General features: G+C 50.7%; 1 protein-coding gene across 1 annotated transcript in view; it reads right to left on the reverse strand.

Moving 5' to 3' along the window:
- PIK3C2B (phosphatidylinositol-4-phosphate 3-kinase catalytic subunit type 2 beta) overlaps positions 1-21,801 on the reverse strand; it is a 62,153-nt gene that overhangs the window by 34,297 nt on the left and 6,055 nt on the right. The window contains exons 2-5 of the mRNA XM_081216338.1: positions 6,268-7,288; positions 2,932-3,032; positions 2,189-2,343; positions 1,851-1,971 (exon numbers count right to left, since the gene is read on the reverse strand). Coding sequence (XP_081072464.1) covers positions 1,851-1,971; positions 2,189-2,343; positions 2,932-3,032; positions 6,268-7,200 — 1,310 coding nt within the window. The 5' untranslated portion in view covers positions 7,201-7,288. The remainder of the gene's footprint in view (positions 1-1,850; positions 1,972-2,188; positions 2,344-2,931; positions 3,033-6,267; positions 7,289-21,801) is intronic.

Consider the following 21,801-nt stretch of genomic DNA (forward strand, 5'->3'; position numbering starts at 1 on the left):
GGGGAGGTGGCAGGAAACCCAACCCTCCCCGGGGACTGTCTCAAGGTTCTTATCTGAGAGCAGCCTGCATCCTGGACCCGCCACTCCCCCTCAGCGTCAGCCCCTTTTCTAAGCAGGGGTAGGAAACACAGGGCCTCCTTGGGAGTTAGCAGCTTTCTGGAACCCCCAGAGGGTCCTTTCCACCCCCACCCAAGGCAGCCATCTTGTGCTCAGGGGTCTGGGCTTTTCTGTTGCGTGGGAGGGAAGAGAAGAGCCTTGGCGGAGGAGGGGGCTCCTGGACCAAGAGTGATGGACACAGGTCCCCCAGGGACTTGCTTGACCTTCTCTGTGGAAGGCCTTCCTCTGTGTGCATTCAAGTGAGAGTGGGAGAGGCGCGACCCTAGGACCAACAATCCTTCTCCACCTCGCCTGCAACACTCCACCTGGGTCTTGGCAAGATGTCAGAAGCTGACGGCTTATCTACCACCTCTGGACTTGGGGGCTCAAGGACTAGGGGGCTGCAAGGGAAATGACAGTATCCATCTAATCTGCATCCTCTCTTTGGACTGGTCCTTCCCTGGGAATATTTACTGATTGCTCATTGGGTTATTCTCATATTTAACCCTTGCTACATTTTACAGAAGAAGCTGAGGGTCAGAGCTCCACAACTAGCAAGTGGCAGCTGGAACCCAAACCAGCTGTGTTGATGTGACCCATTATGCCCCTTGCTCCCTTACAACAGTGGCAGGTGCTCTTTGCCAGGAGCCCCTGAATCTGGGGCCCCTTCTATTCCTCTAGGGGAGAGCAATACACATTTGAACTGTGCTCCCTGGAGTTGCGCCACGTAGGGCCCTGCCCCCTTCTTTTCTGTCAGTTTTCCAGTTGAGGGCACAGAGGCCAGGAAGGGCCCACAATATCCCTAAGGTTAAAGAAACCAGCCAAGAACTGCTCTAGCCATAGATCAACCATCCTGGCATCTAGACCTGCATATAAGAGAAAGAGCAAGTGGTGGCCCTCATTGTGCACTCCTCAGACCTGAGATACCGGCCTCTCCTTCCCCACTCCCAAGATCTGCTTCACCAAGTGGCCAGTAGTAGTGGGCAGTAGGCAACTGGAAGCTTAGGGAGGAAAGCAGCTCTCTTTATTTCCTTATCCGCTGCCCTCTGGCTGACTCTACAGCCTGCCACACAGCTGTATCACCCGAGGGGTACAATCCCCCTACCCACCACCCCAGCACCCCAGAGTCCCAGGGCAGTGGAAAGGGGATTGCTGCCACTGGTCCACATCAGACTTTCCAGGGAGGCTTCTCCCTGCAGAGGGCAGTGGATGTAGAGGAGCTGGAGGCGAGCCTTTGGTAAGGAGGATAACCAGCTGCACATGCCAGTGGGGGAAAGGCTTGTCGGCAGGGGAAGGGGGAGGAGAAAGCAACTGGGATTTTTTACTGCTAGTTCCACAGGGCGCTTCTGCCCAGTGCTCCTCCTGCCCTTGGCCATAAAGACCCCACACATAATCTAGGGCGGGAGAAGCTACCCCACACAGTTCCTCCCCACCCCCCATACACACATCCCTCCACACGCAGAAGTCTGCAAGCAGATACGAGTTAGTCTTTGTCTAATCCCAGTTCCAAGCTCTTTCCACAGCAGATTTGGCTCAGGAAGCCAGCCAACCGCGCTGGAAGACCGAGCTCCTGGGGGAAGTACGACGTGGCTGACAGTATGCCCAGAAAGCAGGAGTCCTGACTGTGGGATTGGCAGGGAGCTGCCAGCCCCAGGCCTCGAGCCCAGCGCCACCCCGGTGAAGCCCCCTCATAATCCTACTACCTAGAAGGCAGGTGCCACCTCCTGCCCACTTGTCCCCACCAGTGCACTCACTTCTGCAGGAATTCCTCCAGCCCACAGGGCTTTAGCACGAAGTCACCCACATCGACACCCCTCAGTTCATCATGGGTATAGCACAGGGTCTGGTAGATGAGCAAGTCTACAGTGGAGGAACCTACAAGGGGCGAGGCAGGGGAAGCAATGAGGGGGTGGGCCCTGGGGCAGGTGGGGCTCATCCTGATCCCGTCCCCCAGAGCCATCAACACCCTGATAAAGCAGACAAACACACAGTTTGGGGCTGGGAATCAACGGCAAAAGACTCCACACAGTCAAAACACCGTCACCCCTGCCCCACCTTTAGGGATGCTCACACCGACTCCCCACTAACTTACAGTTGCAGGTAAAAGTGAGGGGCTCCCGCAGGCTGTCACACAACACGGTCACCTTCAGGTTAACCTCATCCCCGAGGTGCTCCGGGCTTGGGGTGACAGTGCTCCAGACATACCCAGTGAGGGAGTAGTCTTGGATGTCAGAGCCAGATCGGAGGCTGTGCAGGAAGAGAGGGAGAAGGACCGTCGCTGTGCCTTCAGAAGAGAATGGTCAACAAGAGGCCTGCTGGCACCTCCCGTCCTGAGGCCCAAGGACCCCTCCGTCCCCACTCAGCCCGTGGGTCTGTGGGCCAGGATGGGGGCAGTGGGGAAGCAGCTGGGGGAAACCCTGTTCTTGATACATCTGTTACAGTTGCAAAATGTTGCCCAAGCTGAGTTGAACATTAAGGATAGTTTTAAAACCACACAGCTTTCCATGGAAAACTTTTCCACTTCCTTTCTCTTTTAGCTCCAGATAAGATTACACTCTTATCTCCATCTGGGGTGTGTTTGTTCCTAAAGGCAACTGAGCCTGAAGTGATTGGAACAATTTGACTGTTAGATGGAGGTTTCCTGAATTTTGTCCAAAGTGTGAAACTTCTAAGATTCCAAAAAGCCTGCAAATACTGGTTGCAGGAAGCATCCCATAGTTGTAAACTGAGATGTATTAAATATGGCTCTTCTTCCTCCCTAGAAAGTTCTGAAAGGGGTGACTCTCCTCCCCAGCGCCCGCAACCCTCCCCAACCCCCCAGTCTTTAACTCTTACATATCCAGCATGTGACAGAACGCAGCAACTTCCTCATCTCTCTCCTCTGAGACCTCAAACAACTCATGGCCATTGGCGACGGCATGGGGCCGGGAGCCCACCTTTAAGAGAAGAGCAACTTACTCAGTGCCTTTTTCCCTCATGCCATCCCCTTCCCGCAGGCTCCTAGGCCTAAACTCTTAAACTCCAGGTGTAAAGACTTTCCAGTGAAAGACGCATAAAAAAAATGTGGGAAATCCAGGAATATATTTATCTGCCATCCTGGCAGACCAAGAGCCAAGTTGAAAGAGTACTTGACGCCTTAGCTGAGTCTGGAAGCCTGGGTGGGATGGACATGAGTGTGGCCGAACCTCCTTCCCGAGAGGCCAGTGTCTAATAAGCTCAACCCTGCAGGTCAGGTGGTTCCCGGCACGCTGGGCCATGGGGCTGGCTTTCTGGGGGATGCTCCCAGAGGCGTGGAGCGGAGCTGAGCAGACAGCTGTTTCTCCCCGTCCCACCACTGAGGCCAGAGCAAGTGGGTTGCCCAAACAGTCCCCAGGGAAGCTGAGCCCCGGGCAAAGCTTCAACATCCACAGTAAGCCCCAGGGACCCAACTCAGAGACCGAGAGACCATGAGTGGAGGCAATGACTCAGACACACGTGCCTTCCCAGTAAGTACCACTTGAGGAAGAAAGCGTCAAAGCAGCTTTCTGGGCAGGAAAGAACCGGGTAGAAGGCTTAGCTCCTCCGGGCTCTCAAGTCTTCTGGTCCCCCACAGCTGGAATGTCAGGAAGCCTGCCTGGGCCCCACTTCCTGTCCAAGAACATGTGTGTGCTGGTGGGGATTCTCACAGACAAGACCTCAAACTGTCTCCCACCACAGAGCTGTTTTCAGTCACCCATGAGGAGTTCTTTTTTTTTTTTTTTTTTTTTCATGAGGAGTTCTAAAGCAGCCCTCGAACAAGGCCTGCAGGACGGCCTGCAGGACAGCCGCAGGGAGAAGCTGGTGCATGGCAGGTTTCGGCCTGCCTGCCCAGAGCCACCAGGGAGGCCACCGCAAGGGAATGAGACGACAGCTCTGACGGAGTGCCGGCCTGCATCCGGTAAAGGCGGATACTTCCGGGGAGCCAGGCTGCACACACGCAACGCCTCACCTCTCAGCCTCCCCCTGGCTATTCTCCTGTCCTCCCCGCCCCCTCGGGGCAGGTGGCAGCAACTGAGCTCCGCATTTGAATATCCAGATTGTTTCCTCTGAGTGACCCTCTCTCATTGGCCTTGCTCCCCTGGGTGAGCATGGAGGGGGTGCAGAGAGGGGAGGGTAGCCGTGGGGGCAGTTGGCATGGGAGGCCCTGGCTCTGCCAAGTTCATGCCTGTGTCCCAGTCAAAACAATAGTACCACTGTCAGCAACTAACCCACAAAAGTGAGAGCGATAGAGCGACAGAGACAGACAGAGACAGAGAGACAGCGAGAGGAGGGGAAGGCAAGGAGGGTGGAGAACACAGTGGTGACTGAGGGCCATTTTCATGCCTTTCAGTACCACTCACTGGCTCCATAAGAAAACAAAAGCCACTTACGTTTGCCCTGCTGGCAGGCCCCGATGGCATCGCCCGATGCTGGCTGGGGGGATCTGCGGGGCAGAGGCTGGCAGCAGGGGTACCAGGCTGGCATTTGGAGCCAACCATTTCCTTAGCTGGCTCCACAGGCCTGGGATAAGGTGGGTCCCTCCGGCTGGAAGCCCGGCGAAGGCGGGGCGGTGGTATAGGTCGAGAGCCCGAGGGGCCCCCCCTCCCAGTGGGATGAGCCCCTGCACCAAGCTGGGGTGGGGAAGACCAAGGCCGCATTTCCCCCTAAGAACTGGCAAGGGCTTTTTGCTTTGCCCTAGCTTCTTCAAGGAGACTCTGGACCAAGCTCCCTCCCAGAACTCTGATAACAAGACAGGGGATGGGGGAAGGGTGAGGGAGTGGCGGGGGAAGCAGGAGAGCGAGCCACAGAGGTGACCACCTACCAGGGTGGCCTGCTGCTGCGCAAGCAGGCCCAGCTGTGCAGAACAGAATCTCCCTGTCCCTATAAATAGCAGGAACAGCCCCACCTCTCAGAGCAAGTCCTTTAAAAAGCCCTGCGCTCTAGAGCTGTGACTTAACCCAGGAGCTGCCTCTGCCCTGGGGGACTCTCTTAGCCGAAGCACAGGAAGGAAGGACCACGTGGCTTTTCCAGAGTTGTGAAGGATCCCAACTGCTGGGACACAAGGTGGGAAAGCCCCAGTGTCCCTTAGACAATGGAATAAGGAGGAAACAGGGAGGGAATGAGGTGGAAAGCTGTTAGGACAGAACTCATCAGCCACAGGGGTGCCTCTCGACTCCCCTGGGGTTCAGGGTTTCCAAGTGCAAAACACAAAGCGGGCTTCAGGCCCCGCCCATGGAGATGTTGCTGACACTTTTTAAACCAGAAAAAGATCAAAGCTGTTCTGGAACCTACGCCATGCTTCTGGGCAGATAGTTTGCTATTTTATACTATATACTGATAAAAGTGAAATAATTACTGTCATACTGCATACTTTTTTCTTAACATTTTCACTGGGAAAACAGATGGATGATGGTGAGGATTGCACAACGGTGTGAATGTACTTAATGCCACTGAACCGTATACTCACAGTTGGTTAAGACAGTAAATTTTATGGTATGTATATTTTATCACAATGAGAGAGAGATATGCGCGCCAGCACACACACCACGAGGACAGGGAGGAGAGAGACAGAGGGGGAGAGACAAAGGGAGGGAGAGAGAGACAGAGGGAGTAACGCAGAGAGAGCGAGCGAGCGAGTGAGAACAATGGAGCTTTGGGATGAGACAGAACAGGGCTGCGCCACTGCAGATCATTAGGCAGCGTTGCTGAGGGGTCTGGACCAGGTCTGGGACTTAGTGAGCACTAAACATCGGTTAGTATCATGACTGAACCTCATCACCACGCAGCATTTTTGGCAGAGCAGAAAGTCAGAAAGCAGAAGGAACCCCCCCACCCCCAGTGCACAAGGCCATTCGGCCGTGCAGTGAACAGTGTCTCCCCTCACCCCAGTTCTGTCCTTATATCACGAAGTGGGCCTTCCAGAACGCCTGCCCCCAGAAGGACCATTTGGCCAAGATACACAAAACTGACCCTGAAAAGGAGCCTTCTCTACTAGTGTCCCTCTTCCCTCCCCCACCACGGCCCGGGGGGCCCAATGTCAGAAGCAGAGGGCAGGAGAGGACTGAAGGGGTAAGTGTGGAGCAGACTGTGATTTGGACAGCAAAGAAGAAAGGGAGACTCTATCTCTGAATGACAAGGGGAAAGGGGACAGAAGAAACACAATAAGGTCCTCACCGGAGCTGCAGAAATCTGGAGGTTCTTGCCAGGTGTCCCATTTTTCCGGTTGGCATAGCGGGAGGTGTAGGTGCGGGGGGGCACCTGAGGGGGCATGGTCTTGCTCCGGGCCACAGGTTTTCCAGGAGTGTCCTTGCCAAAGTTCAGGAGTCCCCGGCCCTCCTTCCAGCCCCTGGTGGCGTCCCGCAGCATCTCTGCATCATAGGTTGACTTCAAGTTGAGCCGTGTAATGGCATCATTGATACCGTCGTAGTCCATGGACCCCAGTAGGCGCCCTGGACCGCCACCTCCCAGCTCCTCTTCCTCTTCTAGGAGCCGATGCCCCAGCAGTTTGCCTGGAGGTTGTTCGACCAAAGAAAAAGTGTTGATGTCATTGGGCTGGGAGATCTTGGAGGATGAGGGGGACCCCTTTCTGGGAGGCAGGGGAGGAGTGTCCCAGATAGAGACTCGGGGAGGCAGAGGAGGTGGGGACAATTTCTTAAAAGAGTCATCTGTGTCCCCCGGTCCTGGGGACAAAGAGAGCCCCCCATCTGAACCATCAAAAATGTAGAGATAGTCTCCGGCCAGGGAGCCTTTGGGCCAGGGATCTGGGCCAGGCTGGGAGCCCTGGGAGGTAGAGTGGTTGGGCAGCCCTTCCTGTGGGGAGAGCGAGTTGTAATTGAGGGTAGGGTCAGAGCCAGAAAGACCACGTAAGAGCTTGAGGTCCTTCCGCCTTCCCGCTGGCTTGCTGTAGAAGTCTAGGACGGGCTCATCCCAGCTGATGAGACAGGGGTCTGTGTTCTGCTTGGCTCTGCTTTCCTCCTTGTCGTGCCGAAGCTGGGATAGAGCATCATACTCCATCTGCAGGGCTTCGGCCATGGCCAGCTCTTTGCGGCTGATGCCCACAGACTCCAGTGACTTCCAGTGATCCCCACTGCCCTGAGTCGAAGACATGGTGAGGATGGGGGACAGAGGAAACAAGGAAGTCTTCTACTTCCTGACAAGGTCAGTTCTGCAGGGTTGTGGCATGGTGTCTGGGCACCTGCAAGTGAGGAGGCAAAATATCAATCATTCAGTCACAAAAAGAGACGTGTCAATAATCTGATTGGGTGACATAATCTGGGCCACTGCCTGTTTCTTGAGTGCCTACAACAGATGGAGAAAGATGGAGAAAAAAAGAGATACCAAGACAACTTTATTTATCTATTACATCCATCCACCCGTCCATTCATCTATACATGTTTCCATTTCTGGTCCCTAAATCCCATCCTCATCTCGCGCACAGGTACCCCGAAGAAAGAAGGAGGCACCTTGTATCAGCTAAGAGGAAAAGATGGAGATAAGGGCTCTTCAGTCAATTTAAAGAGGACAGCTCTTCAACGTGGATGGACCTAGAGATTATCATACTAAGCGAAGTAGGTCAGACAGAGAAAGACAAATACCATATGATATCACTTATATGTGGAATCTAAAATATGACACAAAGGAACATATCTATTAAACAGAAACAGACTCCCAGACATAGAAAACAGACTTGTGGTTGCCAAGGGGGGCGCAGGTCGGGGGAGGTTTGGGAGTTTGGGATTAGCAGATGCAAACTATTATATATAGGAGGAATAAACAACAAGGTCCTACTGTTATAGCACAGGGAACTATCATCAGTATCCTGTGATAAACCATAAGGGAAAAGAATATGAAAAGGAATATATATATGTATACCTGAGTCACTTTGCTGTATAGCAGAAATTAACACAACATTGTAAATCAACTATACTTCAATTAAAAAATTTTTTTAATAAAATAAATAAAGAGGACAGCTCTCACACACTGCTGGTGGGGAATGTTAAATGGTACAACCACTTTGGAAAATAGGCAGCTTCTTGAAAAGGTAAACATCCACCTACCATATGACTCAACTGTCCCACTCCTAATTACTTACCCAAGAAAAATGAAAGTATATGTCCACACAAAGACTTGTACATGAATATCCACAGCAGTCTTATTTGTAACATCAAAAAACTGGAGACAACCTAATGTCCATCAGCAGGTGAATGGATTAAAAAAAAATATGATACGTCCACGCAACTGAATACTACTCAGCAACAAAAAGGAATTAATTATTGCTATATGCAATAACATGGATGAATCTCAAAGTAACTATGTTGAGTAAAAGAAGTCAGACAAAAGAGTAGGAATGTGTAGGATTCCATTTATATAAAATTCTGGAAAATGAAAACTAATCTACAGTGACAGAAAGCAGATCAGTGGCTCTCTGGGAAGGGGTGGAAAGAGGGTTACAAAGGAGCACAAGGACACTTTGGGGACGAGGAAAATGTTCACTGTCTTGATTGTGGTTTCATGGGTATATACATATGTCAAAATTTATCAAGTTGCACACTTTAAATATGTACAATTTATTATATGTCAACTATACCTCAATAAAGCTATAAATGAAAAGTACAGCAAAGCCCTATGAAACAGCTACTCAGACTGCACTAAGATCCTCCCAAGATGCACCAATATGAGCAATAAAACAAAGCCTGCCAACAGGTGAGACCCGGGCACCTGATGGAGTACAGGTGTGCCGAAATACTGATTTCCCTCAGCCCTTAGGAAGCCAGACAGGCAGATAACACCTGCCACCTGCCAGCCAGCTGCCTCTGGCCACGAGCAGCCCCTTCATCCGCTCCAGGGTTGGTACCCTTTTCCTTTAGAAGCCGTGACGTGAAAAGGCACTGAAGGCACGGTTGCAACGACAAGGCTAGCTGGCCCAGTGGTTCTCAACCCTGGCTGCACATTAGAAACACTGGGGGAATTTTTTTAAAGTACTGAAGCCCAGGTACTCTCAAGAGATTCTGATTTAATTGGTCTGCAGTAGGGCAGTGGTACTTTTTAAAACTCCCCAGGAGATTCTAGTCTGTAGCCGAAGCTGAGAATCATGGACTTGTGTGTGTATGTGTTTCAGATTAGGTTGGGGCAGGCGATTGTTTAGTAAGTGGTTTCTGACCCTTCTCACCAGCAGCTGTGAAGTTCACGATTTCATAAAATTATCAAAAATCCTTCATTTTATTGTACTGTTACCCAGCAGGTAACAAACATATGAAGCACGTCCTTCCTCATGATTAGAAAATTGAAAGCATCAATAGGAAAAAAGTTCAGATAGATTCGTGGGTGGTAAGTTCCATCAGACCCCAAACGAGTTAGGACAAGAGTATCCCTTAACCTGAGGTGCCCTTCCAGGATCCTGGTGCATCCATCAGGCACAGCCTGGCTCAGTGAGTCTTAGGAAGTATTTTCCCCATAATGGAATAGCCCAAGCCCAGCTTCAGGGCATAACAAAGCTGCTCTCTGCTGATTTCTCTGCCTGCTGAGTTTCTCCAGGCTTCAACAGCTCCTTATAGATTACTTTTTATCCACAGAGGGTAAGAGGGAGTCTTCTTATTTAAAATTCAAAGGAATTGGATGCGCAGATGAAGATACCCAGAACTTGGCTGCCCAGAGTTGGGAAACGGGGCCCAGGAAAAGGAGGGCCTAGTACTTTCGATGGGAGACACAAGATAAATGCTCAAAGGTGAACTGAGATTAAGCCTTTTAATCCAGAGAACAACTGTATTTTCAGCCCCAAGCTGGGACAAGCAGAGTAGTAACACTGGTCTTAGCCAGGCACCACTGTGAAGAGAAAAACCGAGGCCGTTGGAAATAATCTCTCTCGCCTTCCTGCCTCTCTTCCCTACTAACTTAACGACACTTGCATTTGGCCTCCCTTCCTTTTTTTCTTTTTTCTTTATTTTATTTATTTTTTGGCTGCGTTGGGTCTTCATTGCCGCGCATGCTTTCTCTAGTTGCGGCGAGCGGGGGCTACTCTTCGTTGCGGTGCGCGGGCTTCTCATTGCAGTGGCTTCTCTTGCTGTGGAGCACGGGCTCTAGGTGCGTGGGCTTCAGTAGTTGTGACGCGTGGGCTCAGTAGTTGCGGCACATGGGCTTAGCTGCTCCGCGGCATGTGGGATCTTCCCAGACCAGGGCTCGAACCCGTGTCCCCTATATTGGTGGGTGGATTCTTAACCACTGTGCCCCCAGGGAAATCCCTGGCCTCCCCTTCTTCCTTTTGGTCTCAGGGAAAGCAGGTCCCCGCCTCCCACTGAGGTAGAAGCCTCCAGAGCCTCCAGGGCGCTTGCCCCACACACTGGATCTCCTCCAGGATGATGCTCCACCAACTCCCCTTCCCTCTCCTGTACTTTCACCTCTTCTCCTTAACTGGGTCTCTCTCTTCAGCACATAAACACGATCAAGCTTCTTCTAGCCTTAAAAAGAAAAAGAAGAAGGAACAAAAACCAGAACCCTACACCCTAAGCCCCCTCTCTTCCCTTTCTGTCCTTCAGCTCATACCCTCCCTGTTCTTCCTTCCCTTCCCAGTCAAGCTTCACAGAAGACACACGATGTTTCTCAATGCTCCCTTATTTACTCTTCAACTCACTGTAATCTGACTTCTGCCCCCAACATTCCACTAAAATGCCCCAACAACAATGCCCAGGCCACCCAGTTCCACAGGCATTTCTATCTGCCCAGACATTGCTGCTGCACTTGGCTCTCAGACCATTCCCTTCTTCCTTACATCCTCCACCCCCTGGCTTCCATGACATGACTTTTTCGTGTTCTCCACCTCTGTCATTGTCCTCCTCTTCCTTTGTCCACCCCTGAAATATTGGTGTTGGCTCAGGACTCCATTCTCAGCCTCTGTTAATGTGACAACCCCACTGGTCAGTGTCATCTGTTCTCCCACTCACATCACGTGTGTGTTGATGATTCCAAATGTGTCTCTCCCCCGTCAAGTTGATATGCCCGCCCATATCTCAAACCCCAGATGTCCAAAACTGAACTATCACCTTCTTATTTCCTTCCCACAACCTTCTCCTCCTTCCTGGTTCCCCATCTGGGTGAATGGCACCGTCCAGTCACCCAAGCTAGGAACCCGACAGTCATCCTGGATTCCTCCTTCCTTTTCACCCCATATCCAATCACCAAGGCCTGCCAACTTTTCCTCTTAATACTTCCCAAATCGAGTCCTTCCTTCTATGCTAACCGCTGCTGCCCTAATTAAACCCGTATTTTCTCCCACTTGGGCTATTACAATAGCCTTCAAACAGTCCTTCCTCCTCCTAATCTTTCCTTCTTTAAAGCTTGCTCCCCAGAGCAGTCAGAGGGCTCTTTCTAAAGTGTAAATCTGATCATCTCACTCTCTGCTTAAACCCCTTCAAAGGCTCTCTATTTGATTCCTTTACAAGGCCTTTATCACCAGCCCCCATCTCCCTCTCATCTGCAACCATTCAGAACCACGCATTTGATACCTCCGTGATTTCGTGCAGTACCTTCCTGCTCCAGGGCACGCCCTTCCCAACTGCCAACGCTCTTTGCCTATGTGATTCTAACTGCTCAGACTTTGCTCTGACATCAAGTTCTTCAAGAAGCCTTCTCTGAACCTCCAGATCCAACAACGTGCCCCACCTTCATGCTCCCAATAGCAACCTGTATATACCTCAAATATCATCTTGAAAAATTTTATTCAAAATTAAATGTGTATGGGGCTTCCCTGGTGGCACAGTGGTTGAGAGTCCGCCTGCTGATGCAGGGGACACGGGTTCGTGCCCCGGTCCGGGAAGATCCCACATGCCGCGGAGTGGCTGGGCCCATGAGCCATGGCCGCTGAGCCTGCGCGTCCGGAGCCTGTGCTCCGCAACGGGAGAGGCCACAACAGTGAGAGGCCCGCGTACCGCAAAAAAAAAAGGATAACTATAAATAATAAATAATAATAAATAAATAAATAAAATTAAATGTGTATGAATCTGTCATCTCCCACTAAGATCCTCAAGTTCCAAAATCACCTCATTTCCACTGAGGAAAATGTACTTCAACTGGGATATAAGGGTAGAGCTTTCTGGTGGTAAGAATTCTCAGACATAGAGATGTGTGATCAGGATGCAGGTGGTGTCCTTCCCTGGGGATCCTTCAAAGGTAGGACTGGGTTTCAACTAACAGGACCAGGTTTGGCATCTGTAAATGCAGGTGGGTAGATAGACAAGACCCCCACAGAAAGTGCCTTCCAGCCCTGGGATTCTTTGATTGTGGCCTATTGATTCCCTTCAGTCACATTTCTCAGAGGACGCCAAAGTTAGCCCTGGGAGGAAAGAGAAGAAAGGCCTGAGAGGGAATTCCCTGGTGGTCCAGTGGTTAGGACTCCACACTTTCACTGCTGAGGGCCTGGGTTCAATCCCTGAGCTAGGAACTAAGATCCCACAAGCCACACGGTGCTGCTGAGGGGGAAAAAAAAAAAAAAGACCCGAGGGAGATCCAGCAGGCCCAGCTCCTAAGGCTCTTCCCAGACTGGAATTCAAACACGGAAAGCTGAGCCACCCCTCTCTAACCACCGGCCCCCTGGCTCCCGGCCAGGACACCACCAGACTGTCTGTCAGCTGTGCAGAGGAGGCCCAGCCCATCTTGCACCCAGGGCTACACCGGCAGCTGCGCCTTCCAAAAAGTGCAGTGCTCTGCTGGTTCTGATGCTGAGGGATCCATGGTGAGGAGGCAGGACAAGCAGCATCCCCCGCAGGACCAGTACACCAGGACCGGAAGAGCCACCCCTAAGGTGGGGTGAAGGTTCAAGGCAGCAGCCAGGCACAGGGGAAATGCAGAGAGGGAAAGAGGGAAGGCAGGAGCAACCAATCCCAACCACCTGCAGCTAAAGGGAGCTGGCTTCCGCTAAGAACTCAGCCCCGAATTTCATCTTCCAGGAGGGGTGGGGATACACAAAGTATTTTAGGAATCAGAGCCTCATGTTTCTTGCCTCCCCTATTTCTCTTCCCCAATTCAGTTCCCTCCCTGCCAGGCTCTGCTGAGTTGACAAATTCTCTATTCCCTGAGTCCTCAAAGGTTACTAGGGATTCTGTAAAAAAGCAAATATCCATGTAGGTCCCAGGAAAGAGTTGGGGTGGACGAGGGCCTGGGTCTTTGCTACTCTGCAGCTCATCCAGGAAGAGAAGCTGGGGCCAGTACCGCTCTGTCGCACAACTCCACGGAGCACCCACACACTGTACTCTACATGAATGACACCCTCTACCACAACAAAGAGAATGGTGCCTGCTGGAGTTGTGCACCTTGGTGGCCCTAGCTGTGTTCTCTTTTAGTATCCATCTCTCAGAAAGAAAGATGGAAACCACCTGAAAGACCATTTTCAGCCAGATTCCTTTCACCACCTGCATGCACTAATTGTTAACATTTCCCCACATTTGAGCACATTTTCTCCTTCTCTGCTTAACATTTTCAAATGTTAAGATGCAAACACTTCACTTCTACTAAATACTTCAGCCTGAATCTCTACAGAACTAGGACATTCTCCGATGTAAACACAATGCCAGTTAGCATACCAGCTAAATTTAATGTTGACAATACGTCAAATTGGAATTGTTATTATTTAACAATAATATTATCTAATAAGGGTCCACATTTGAATGTTTGTAATTATCATCTGGAAAGTTCTTCAAACACACAGATTCCTGGCCCCTCTCCTGGAGGGTTTGATTCAGTGGGGTGAGTCCCTGGATTCTGAACATTTCAAAGCCCCTCAGGCAATTCAGATGTGCAGCAAAGTTTGACACCAAAGACTAGGGTTTCAGAACTACCAGGAAGACAGGACGGAACTGGGGAAAGGAACCCCAAAGAGCACCAGGCAGTCAGCTGGTAAAGGAAGAGGGCATGCTTATGTCCAAGCAGGTCGGTGCCAGGGTCTAGGCGGCACCAAACTCAGCCCACACAGCTGCCAACAGATGGCTGGAGGTCACGGGGGGAGGAAGGGGGTCAGGGCAGAGCCACACAATGGCTCAGAGTCAGAGCATGGAGACAAAGGAGAGGGCACTCCCTCAAGTGAGCTGGCTCTGTTCCATGCCTGTGCCAGAGAAGGGGGGAGCCCCAGGGTCCAGCGATGACACCAGCTGTGGTAGAGAGGGCTTCCTGTTGTCTTGTTGGAGGGCACCGTATGAGAACTACCCTGCTTGGGACAGACTAATGGGTCTCGGTCATCTCCCCAAATCCTGAGCCACAGAGCTGGATTCTAATGGGCGGTGAGTACCAGCTACGTGCCAGGTACCATGCTAGACCCAGAAGTATTCAGATGACCATGGCACAATTCCAGGAAGCTTACAGTCTAACAAAGGTGACAGATGTATCATAAATAATTCAATCTCCCCTTTCGGGCACAAAGCAGGGAACCTTGCACGTCTTGACCCATCTTCACTGAGCAGGGGAAATAGAGAGCTATCAAGAAAGGTGGTGAAAAATATGGAGGGTCTCAAGCCCCTAGCCTGTTAGTAGTTTTTACTAAGGGAAGATGACTCAGTTCTAGGACTGCCCTAGGAAGAGACCTTCAGTACCTCCGCTCAGGACAGAATGGTTCAAGGGGTTAAGGACTTAATCCCTTTGGCTCCCAGAGCTTTCTCTTCTGAGAGGACCCTGCCCCTATCTACCCCCAGCACCCACACTTACCCAGACCCCAAATCCCACTGGTTTTGCAGCCAGGTACCCATCCCCCACCCCTCACTCCACACTCTCCTGCCCAGCTCCACCTCTCCCCTCCCACAGCCCCAGCTCCAACAGGGAAGTCAGCATGCCCTGTGCCAGGAATACGACTCCTCCAGCAGGAAGGTATAACAATAAGTCAAGTAGGTCAGCTCCCTGCCTCAAACAGATGTGCAGCTGATCCCTGCTTCCGTATTGAAAACTTACAGGTTTTATACAGCTCTACAAGCTTCTTTGATGTCAGGCCCATCACTGAGTCACACTCACCAACAAAGTCTTTCTCTTGTTTAACTATGTTCTCTCTGTGTGGTTCTCACTTAATTCCAAATGTGAGGAGACTGAATATAACTGCTTGCATTTTCTTCCCACTCATACAGCCCCTCTCTAGCATCCTCTCAGCCAAATTAAAGCAGCCCCATGTGGTTCAGTTTTGCTACTGGAACTTACTTTCCATTTCTCTCTTTCCTGGGCCTACCCTGGACTCTCCACCAATTGAAGCCAAAGTGGACACAAGAGTTAATAAAGGGCTCTCTGGGTCCTAAGAGAGCAGAGGGACAGGAGGCTGTGTGACACAGTTACATCAGTTGGGTTTGCATTCAGAGTCCTGAGTCCCCGGTCCCGGCTCAGAAACCATTTGTGCAGCTGTTCTGTTCACACACACACACTCACACACACACACACACGGAATCCCTGGAGATCACAGCTCCTAGCACACACCCTGTAGATTTGGGATCTGGGTACGAAGAGAGTCAGTGATGGAAGAGGTGAGGCAGCTCGTGGCTCCTCTCAAAACTTTCCTTCCTAGAGTTGGCGATTAAGATGGCAGGGACCGGGACCAGGAGCTGGCAATCAGCTGAATGGAACGTTTGGCAAAAAGGAAAGAAAGGTCTTGGCCAGGAACCATCCCAGAAGCCAGAACAGCCACATCTCCCCTCTGTCTGGTCCACACTTCCTGCTTTTTCCACCCCCTGCCCTCAGCCACCGCAGCCCCAAGAACCAGGCCTTCTAATTCAGATCGGCCGGGTTTCCTCCAAGGAGCACGGTGGTTAAGAATTACTCTTCCAGTTTCCTCGACCCTCCAGAGAAAGGCGGTGGACAGGACGGCAGAGGAAAAGAGGAGCTCCCAGGATGACCTTCCCTTAATAATCTTGGCCTCCAGTTGAGAGGACTCCTGAGGAAACTTCTTTACAGGCAAAGTTCACACCAGCCCACCCACATGAGAAAAACAACCTGACATTTCCAAACAGCAACATCTAGGAAACCTTAGCCTCTCTGAAGGTCCTGCAGACTCCTGAAGCATAAAGGAAGCCCCTCTGGGAGGAGGATGTAAGAAAGTGGGTGGAGGAGGGCATGGGGACACAGCAGCCCTTCTCGGTGCCACTTGCTTGCTGCAAACCAAGGCCTCCTGCAAGGCTCAGACTGTCGCCTCTGCCACCTCCAACTGAATCTCCAATCCAGCTTCCCCGGCTCATGCCCTTTGGAATCCAGTTCTCCAGGATTCCTTCGTGGGCTGGGAAAACTCGCTAGAGGAGGCCAGCCCATTAAGCAGAATCCAGAAAGCAGGTCACAGCTGTTCCTGTCCAGCCAGGGCACCAAAGAGAGGACCCAAAATGCCAGCAAGGCTCTGCTCTGCCTGGAGGACTCACTGGAGGGGAGAGATGAGAGGCAATGTCCTCCACCTCACAGCTCAGGTCCAGACTCCCCAGGTCCTCACAAGCTAGGTGGGGCTAACCCATCAGAGTCTGCAAGGAGGAAGGAGGTAGCCCTGAGCAGACTTCAAATTACAGCCCAACCCCATTGCAAGGGGATGGGGATGTATCTCAGGGTAACTAAAGAGGCATCAGACTAACCAGAGTCTACCGAAGAATGCCAGTGAGACCATCCTCCAAAAGTATGACATCCTTGCTGGGGATCAACACTCTGATCTTTAGGGAGTATCTCCAATTCATTCAATTATAACAATTCTTTGGTTATTTTCTGGTAGCACCTTTCTTAGACATCTAAAAGGTAATCTCTCTTCTCCATGACAGGGTCCTACTGTCTAGTAGAATGAGGCCCACAAAGGGTCAGCAACTTTGCCCTGGGTCTCACGGTGGAGCCACGGCAGAGTCGGGAAGGGCCCACAGAACCAATGTGGGGAGGCTACTTGGTGCTGGTCCTCAGAAACAACCATGGCTCCAGCCCTGCGCTCCATCCCATGAGTACACACTTGGCACTGATGTGCCAGAGCCTGGGAAGAGAAGGACCGAGGGACTTGGTCCCCAGAACAATTCTACAGAGTAGAGAAGGTGGGGCCAGCAGCCCCAGTGTAGTGGCACTGCCTGTGCCAGGGGGCAAGGACAGGCTGTGTGGGCAGCTGACAGCCACCTGCTTGGCTCGGAAGAGGGTAAAAGGCAGTCAAGCAGAAAAAGACTGAGCCAGTCACCCATGGGAACCTCGGAGGAGCAAAGACCAGCCGCCACACCATGCCCAGGGCAAGCTCCTTCCCGCCCTCCTGGTAGGGAGGCTCTGCGCCACTGTCCACAAGCCCTGCCCACTGTCTCTCTGCCACCACAGTCCCTAAACTAGCAATCTTGACATGCTGTCTGATAATAGAGAATATCTGCAATTAGTGCTAACTCCCCAAATCAAGAAAATCCCTGGTAGACTGCAGTCACTCCCAGGGACCCAAAGCCACAGTAATCACACAAACTGCACACCTTCCCGCACCCTCCGACTCACTCCCTCATTAGCTCCCTAAGGGCAGAAGAAGAAGCTGTCACCTGACAGGTGTCACCTGTCACCACGAGGTAACAGCCTTAGTGCCACTGGCAAAGAAGCCTGAGAAAAGTAGACAGAAAGTTGTGTTTTTTTTGCTTTTTTTGTTTTTTTTTAAAACAATGAAGTATTTTTTTCTTTAAGCTTTTAAGTTCAGACTACAAATCTTATCCTATCTATAAATCTAATAATTTTTTTCCCACAACTCACACACACACACACACACACACACACACACACACACTGTATTTTATTTTTACAAGAGATAAATAAACTGACACCAAGCATTGTAAATGGATGACCACAACAAAAGCAACAATGATTGCAATTACCAAACACGAAACACACTCATACTATGTCATAATATTGACATTCAGTACAGGAATCCTCCACTGTAACAGCTCCTTTACTTTGCAGTGAAAATTGATTTGTATATTTTTTGCCTCTGAGTAGACGGAAAGTTGAACCAGAAGAAAAAGGAAAACAGACCTCTAAGCTCCAGGGGCAGCTCTGGGCCTTCCCTGTCCACATTCCAGCATTCGGGGACAGGCTGGGCCAGCAAGGAGAGCACCGGGGAGGGAAATGCCAGGGAAGGAGACTCCAGACACAAGAGCCCAGGAAGGCCTTTGCCCAAAGGTCACCTGGCTTCTGGACAGCCTCAGGGACAGGTGTTATTTCCTAGGTCAGGGAAGAGTGGAGAAGCCCTGGGGTCCTCACAAACCAGGGTGGGAAAAGAAAGGGGTGGCAGCTCTCAAGTAGCCCTCTTCTTTCAGACCAGAAAAACACACACACACACAAAAACAAAACACCACCAAACATCTGATACTAATTTACACAGGGGTGTTAGAGGCCAAAGTGTTAGTCCCTCCCAGGGACGTTTGCATTTAAAAAGCAGAGTCTGAGGAGAGGGGTGCTCAACCTAAGGGAAACTGGAAGTGGTAAAGGAAATTTCTAGTGGCACTGGGAGAAATGACCCATTAAAAGGTAGGGGAGGGCTTCCCTGGTGGTGCAGTGGTTGAGAGTCCGCCTGCCGATGCAGGGGACACAGGTTCGTGCCCCGGTCTGGGAGGATCCCGCGTGCCGCGGAGCGGCTGGGCCCGTGAGCCATGACCGCTGAGCCTGCGCGTCCGGAGTCTGTGCTCCGCAACGGGAAAGGCCACAACAGTGAGAGGCCCGCGTACTGCAAAAAAAAAAAAAAAAAAAAAAGGTAGGGGAGGTGAATCTCTGGCATAGGCCTTGCCTGTCCATGGCCTCCCCTGGTCCCAGTTCCTGAGCGCCAGGAATCTCTTGCCCCTCTCCAGGACACAATTCCCCCAAGCGCTACCCATCAGGCAGCTTGTCCCTTTAAGTCACTGACCCCCCCAATACTTGGCCTTGGCTGCTGTTAGCCTGGCCTCACCCAGTAGCCATGAAGTTCCACTCCACTCTTCCTGGTAGCAGGCCGGAAGGATGTCCTGCTCCGAGTCAGCCAAGGACACTGAACCCTGGGGGAGAGAGACCACGGATTCTCTCTTACCAAGGTCAAAGGAGAAACCCCACTCAGGATGCAGGGCCCTAAGAGGGAACTGAGAAATGAGATCCTCTTTGAGATGGCCTCAGTGTCCAGAATCCCCAAACCACAGGGAAAGGGATACTGAGATGGGGGGACTGGGAAGAAGGCAGTGACCCTGACAGTGCTACATCACTGGGGATCCCAGCCAGGGTTCCCCTCAACCTGGTCACTCCCTAGACCTGTCATAGTGGTAGTTCCAGTGCCCTGGTCTAGACTCCCCAGTCCTATTGCCTGTCCCACCTGACTCTTAGGGCCTGAAAAGCCATGGATGCAGCTGGAGGCACTTTTCTCTTCCTCCTGCTTTCTCTCTCCTCTTTCCACCCCAACTCAAGATCCTCAGAAACCTTCCCTGGTCAACCCTTTCAAACTGTCCTTTCTTCTTTTACTCTCTCAGTGTCTCCCAAACACTCTGATGCTGCGTGGGTGACATGACTGATTAAAATGGGGGTACCGGTGTCTGGGGCACAAGAGCAACACATTCGCCTTGGATGGTGTTAAAACAACTGTTCTGCATCTCTGCACATGGAGGAGTTAAGAAGATTTATTTTCTAAATAGGAAGTGACCTAGGGGATGGGGGAGTAGACGAGGGGTCATGTCAGTTTCTGGGTTGCCCTGTATATGCCCTAATGCCTTTCTCCCATCTGCTATGCCCCACTCACATGGGAAGGTCCCAAGGGAGACAGAGCCCAAGTCTATACCCAGCATGGGGACACTCAGCAGAAGAGTGGACCAGCTGCCCACCTTGCTCAGTGTAGCACACTCACATCCCACCAGCCCCACCTACATGGGGCCCCTTGCCCATGTGACCCTCAGTCGGGGTCTACCAGGGTAGCAATAGTCAGAGGCCATTCTCAGCAGGGATTAGCTGCATGCCTGCAGCTGGATGAGAGTAGCCAGAATGTGACTGAATGTGCAGGCATAATGGAACTAACCATCCTTAGCTACCTTGCTGAAATACCATTGCAATGTATGTAAACTCCATTACAAAGTCTGTCAAATTAGTACTGCACGGATATGTCCACTGTCGTGCCTGGAGTCAGGGTATCACACTTTGTTTTGGTGAAAAGAAAGAGAAGGTAGGTTGGGGTAGCGGGGGGACAGAGAGGGAAGCTAAGTGAATACGAGCATCACAGAAACAGGAGGAAGGAAACAGACCTCCCCCACCCACCCCAGCATTTTGTGCCAGGTATTGTCTTGTTTAATCCTCGTAACAATCCTTAACTGTGCATATTATTATCCTTATTTTATGAAAACAGAAAAGGAACTGAGTAATTTGCCCAAGGTCACACAAGTAGTAAAAGATACTGAGTTAAATTGTTGTAAATCATCTACACTTCAATAAGCAAATAATAAAATAAATAACATTTAAAATCAGAATAAATAAATAAAAGTTAAACTGAATCTTGTTTGAGGCCAAAACTGTTTGAGATCTTTTTCCCATCCTGCCATGGAGACCCAGGCATACTGCATTTTATCAAAGGTTCAAGCTGATATTGGTGTCATTCTGGTACACCCCAAGCTCTCCCCAGACACCAACACACTGTGTCACTGCCTCAAGCCACTGAAAAAAACAAGCAAATAAATAAATAAGCAAGCAAGCAAACAAACCCTAAAAACCAGACCCACAGTTTTGTAGATAAGAGAACCAAAGACCGCAGGGGAAAAATGACTTGCCTGAAGTCATACAGGTAGTCAGTGGCAGAAGTGGAACGGGAAGCAGGTCTCAGACCCCCACTCAAGTGCTCTTTCCAGACTGAACCACAACCAATCTTGTCCGTTCCCAAAATCCTCCAGGGAAGAAAGTCCCTCAGCCTTTCTGTTCTAACCTCTCTCAAATTGGTCCATTCCTTTCCAAGATTCTGATTACTTTCATTAAGTGAAATAACCTTTAGAAAGCACATCTTAAGCACCAAAAAATTATTATTCCTTTCTATTACCTGACCATTAGAAGAGCGTCCTAGCTAGCCTCTCTGTCACCCCTGCTGACTCCTTGAGGTATCTGCACTCCGGTGCCAGGGAATCCTGCAGTACAGCTCTGATCATGTCATTCTTCCAATAAAAACGTTGTCTCTCCCCTTCCTTATCAGGTACCCAAGACCTCCCACACTGAGTCCCAGCCCAGTCCCCTGCATGCCCCCCAAAACACTGATGGTTATTAACCATTCTCCAGGGCCCCATGTTTTCCCACAAAACTTCACTCATGCTAGTGCCCTCTACAAATACCTGCTCTTACATTAGAGCCTTCTTTCATCTCCTACGACTGAAAGTGACTTTGCTCTCTTTCGGACATCTGTAAAATTTTTAATGCATCCCACTGCATTTATACTGTTTTGTATTACCCCACTGGTGATTAGAATGAAAACAACCTATCCATGTAGGTACTTTATAGTTACAAAGCACTGTATAGATATAAGCCCATCAATCTTAAGAAAAAAATTACCTCCTATTTATCTTTGTCTTCCTCACGATGCTCTATACAATGCTTTACACGTGGCACAGAGCTGTTAAATACTGTGTTCTGAGGGTGGTCTGACCAACCCAGAGAAGGGTTATCACTTCCCCGTTGTAGCATCAGAGATTCTGAAGCCGAATGAGGAAGGCAAATTTGTCATTGGATTTTCCAGGTCGATACTCCATAGCATTTATTAGATTCTCAGAATTTAGAGACCCCCAAAATATT

The sequence above is a fragment of the Mesoplodon bidens genome (genome assembly GCF_964165515.1).
Source record: "Mesoplodon bidens genome assembly, chromosome: 2".
NCBI lineage: Eukaryota > Metazoa > Chordata > Mammalia > Artiodactyla > Ziphiidae > Mesoplodon > Mesoplodon bidens.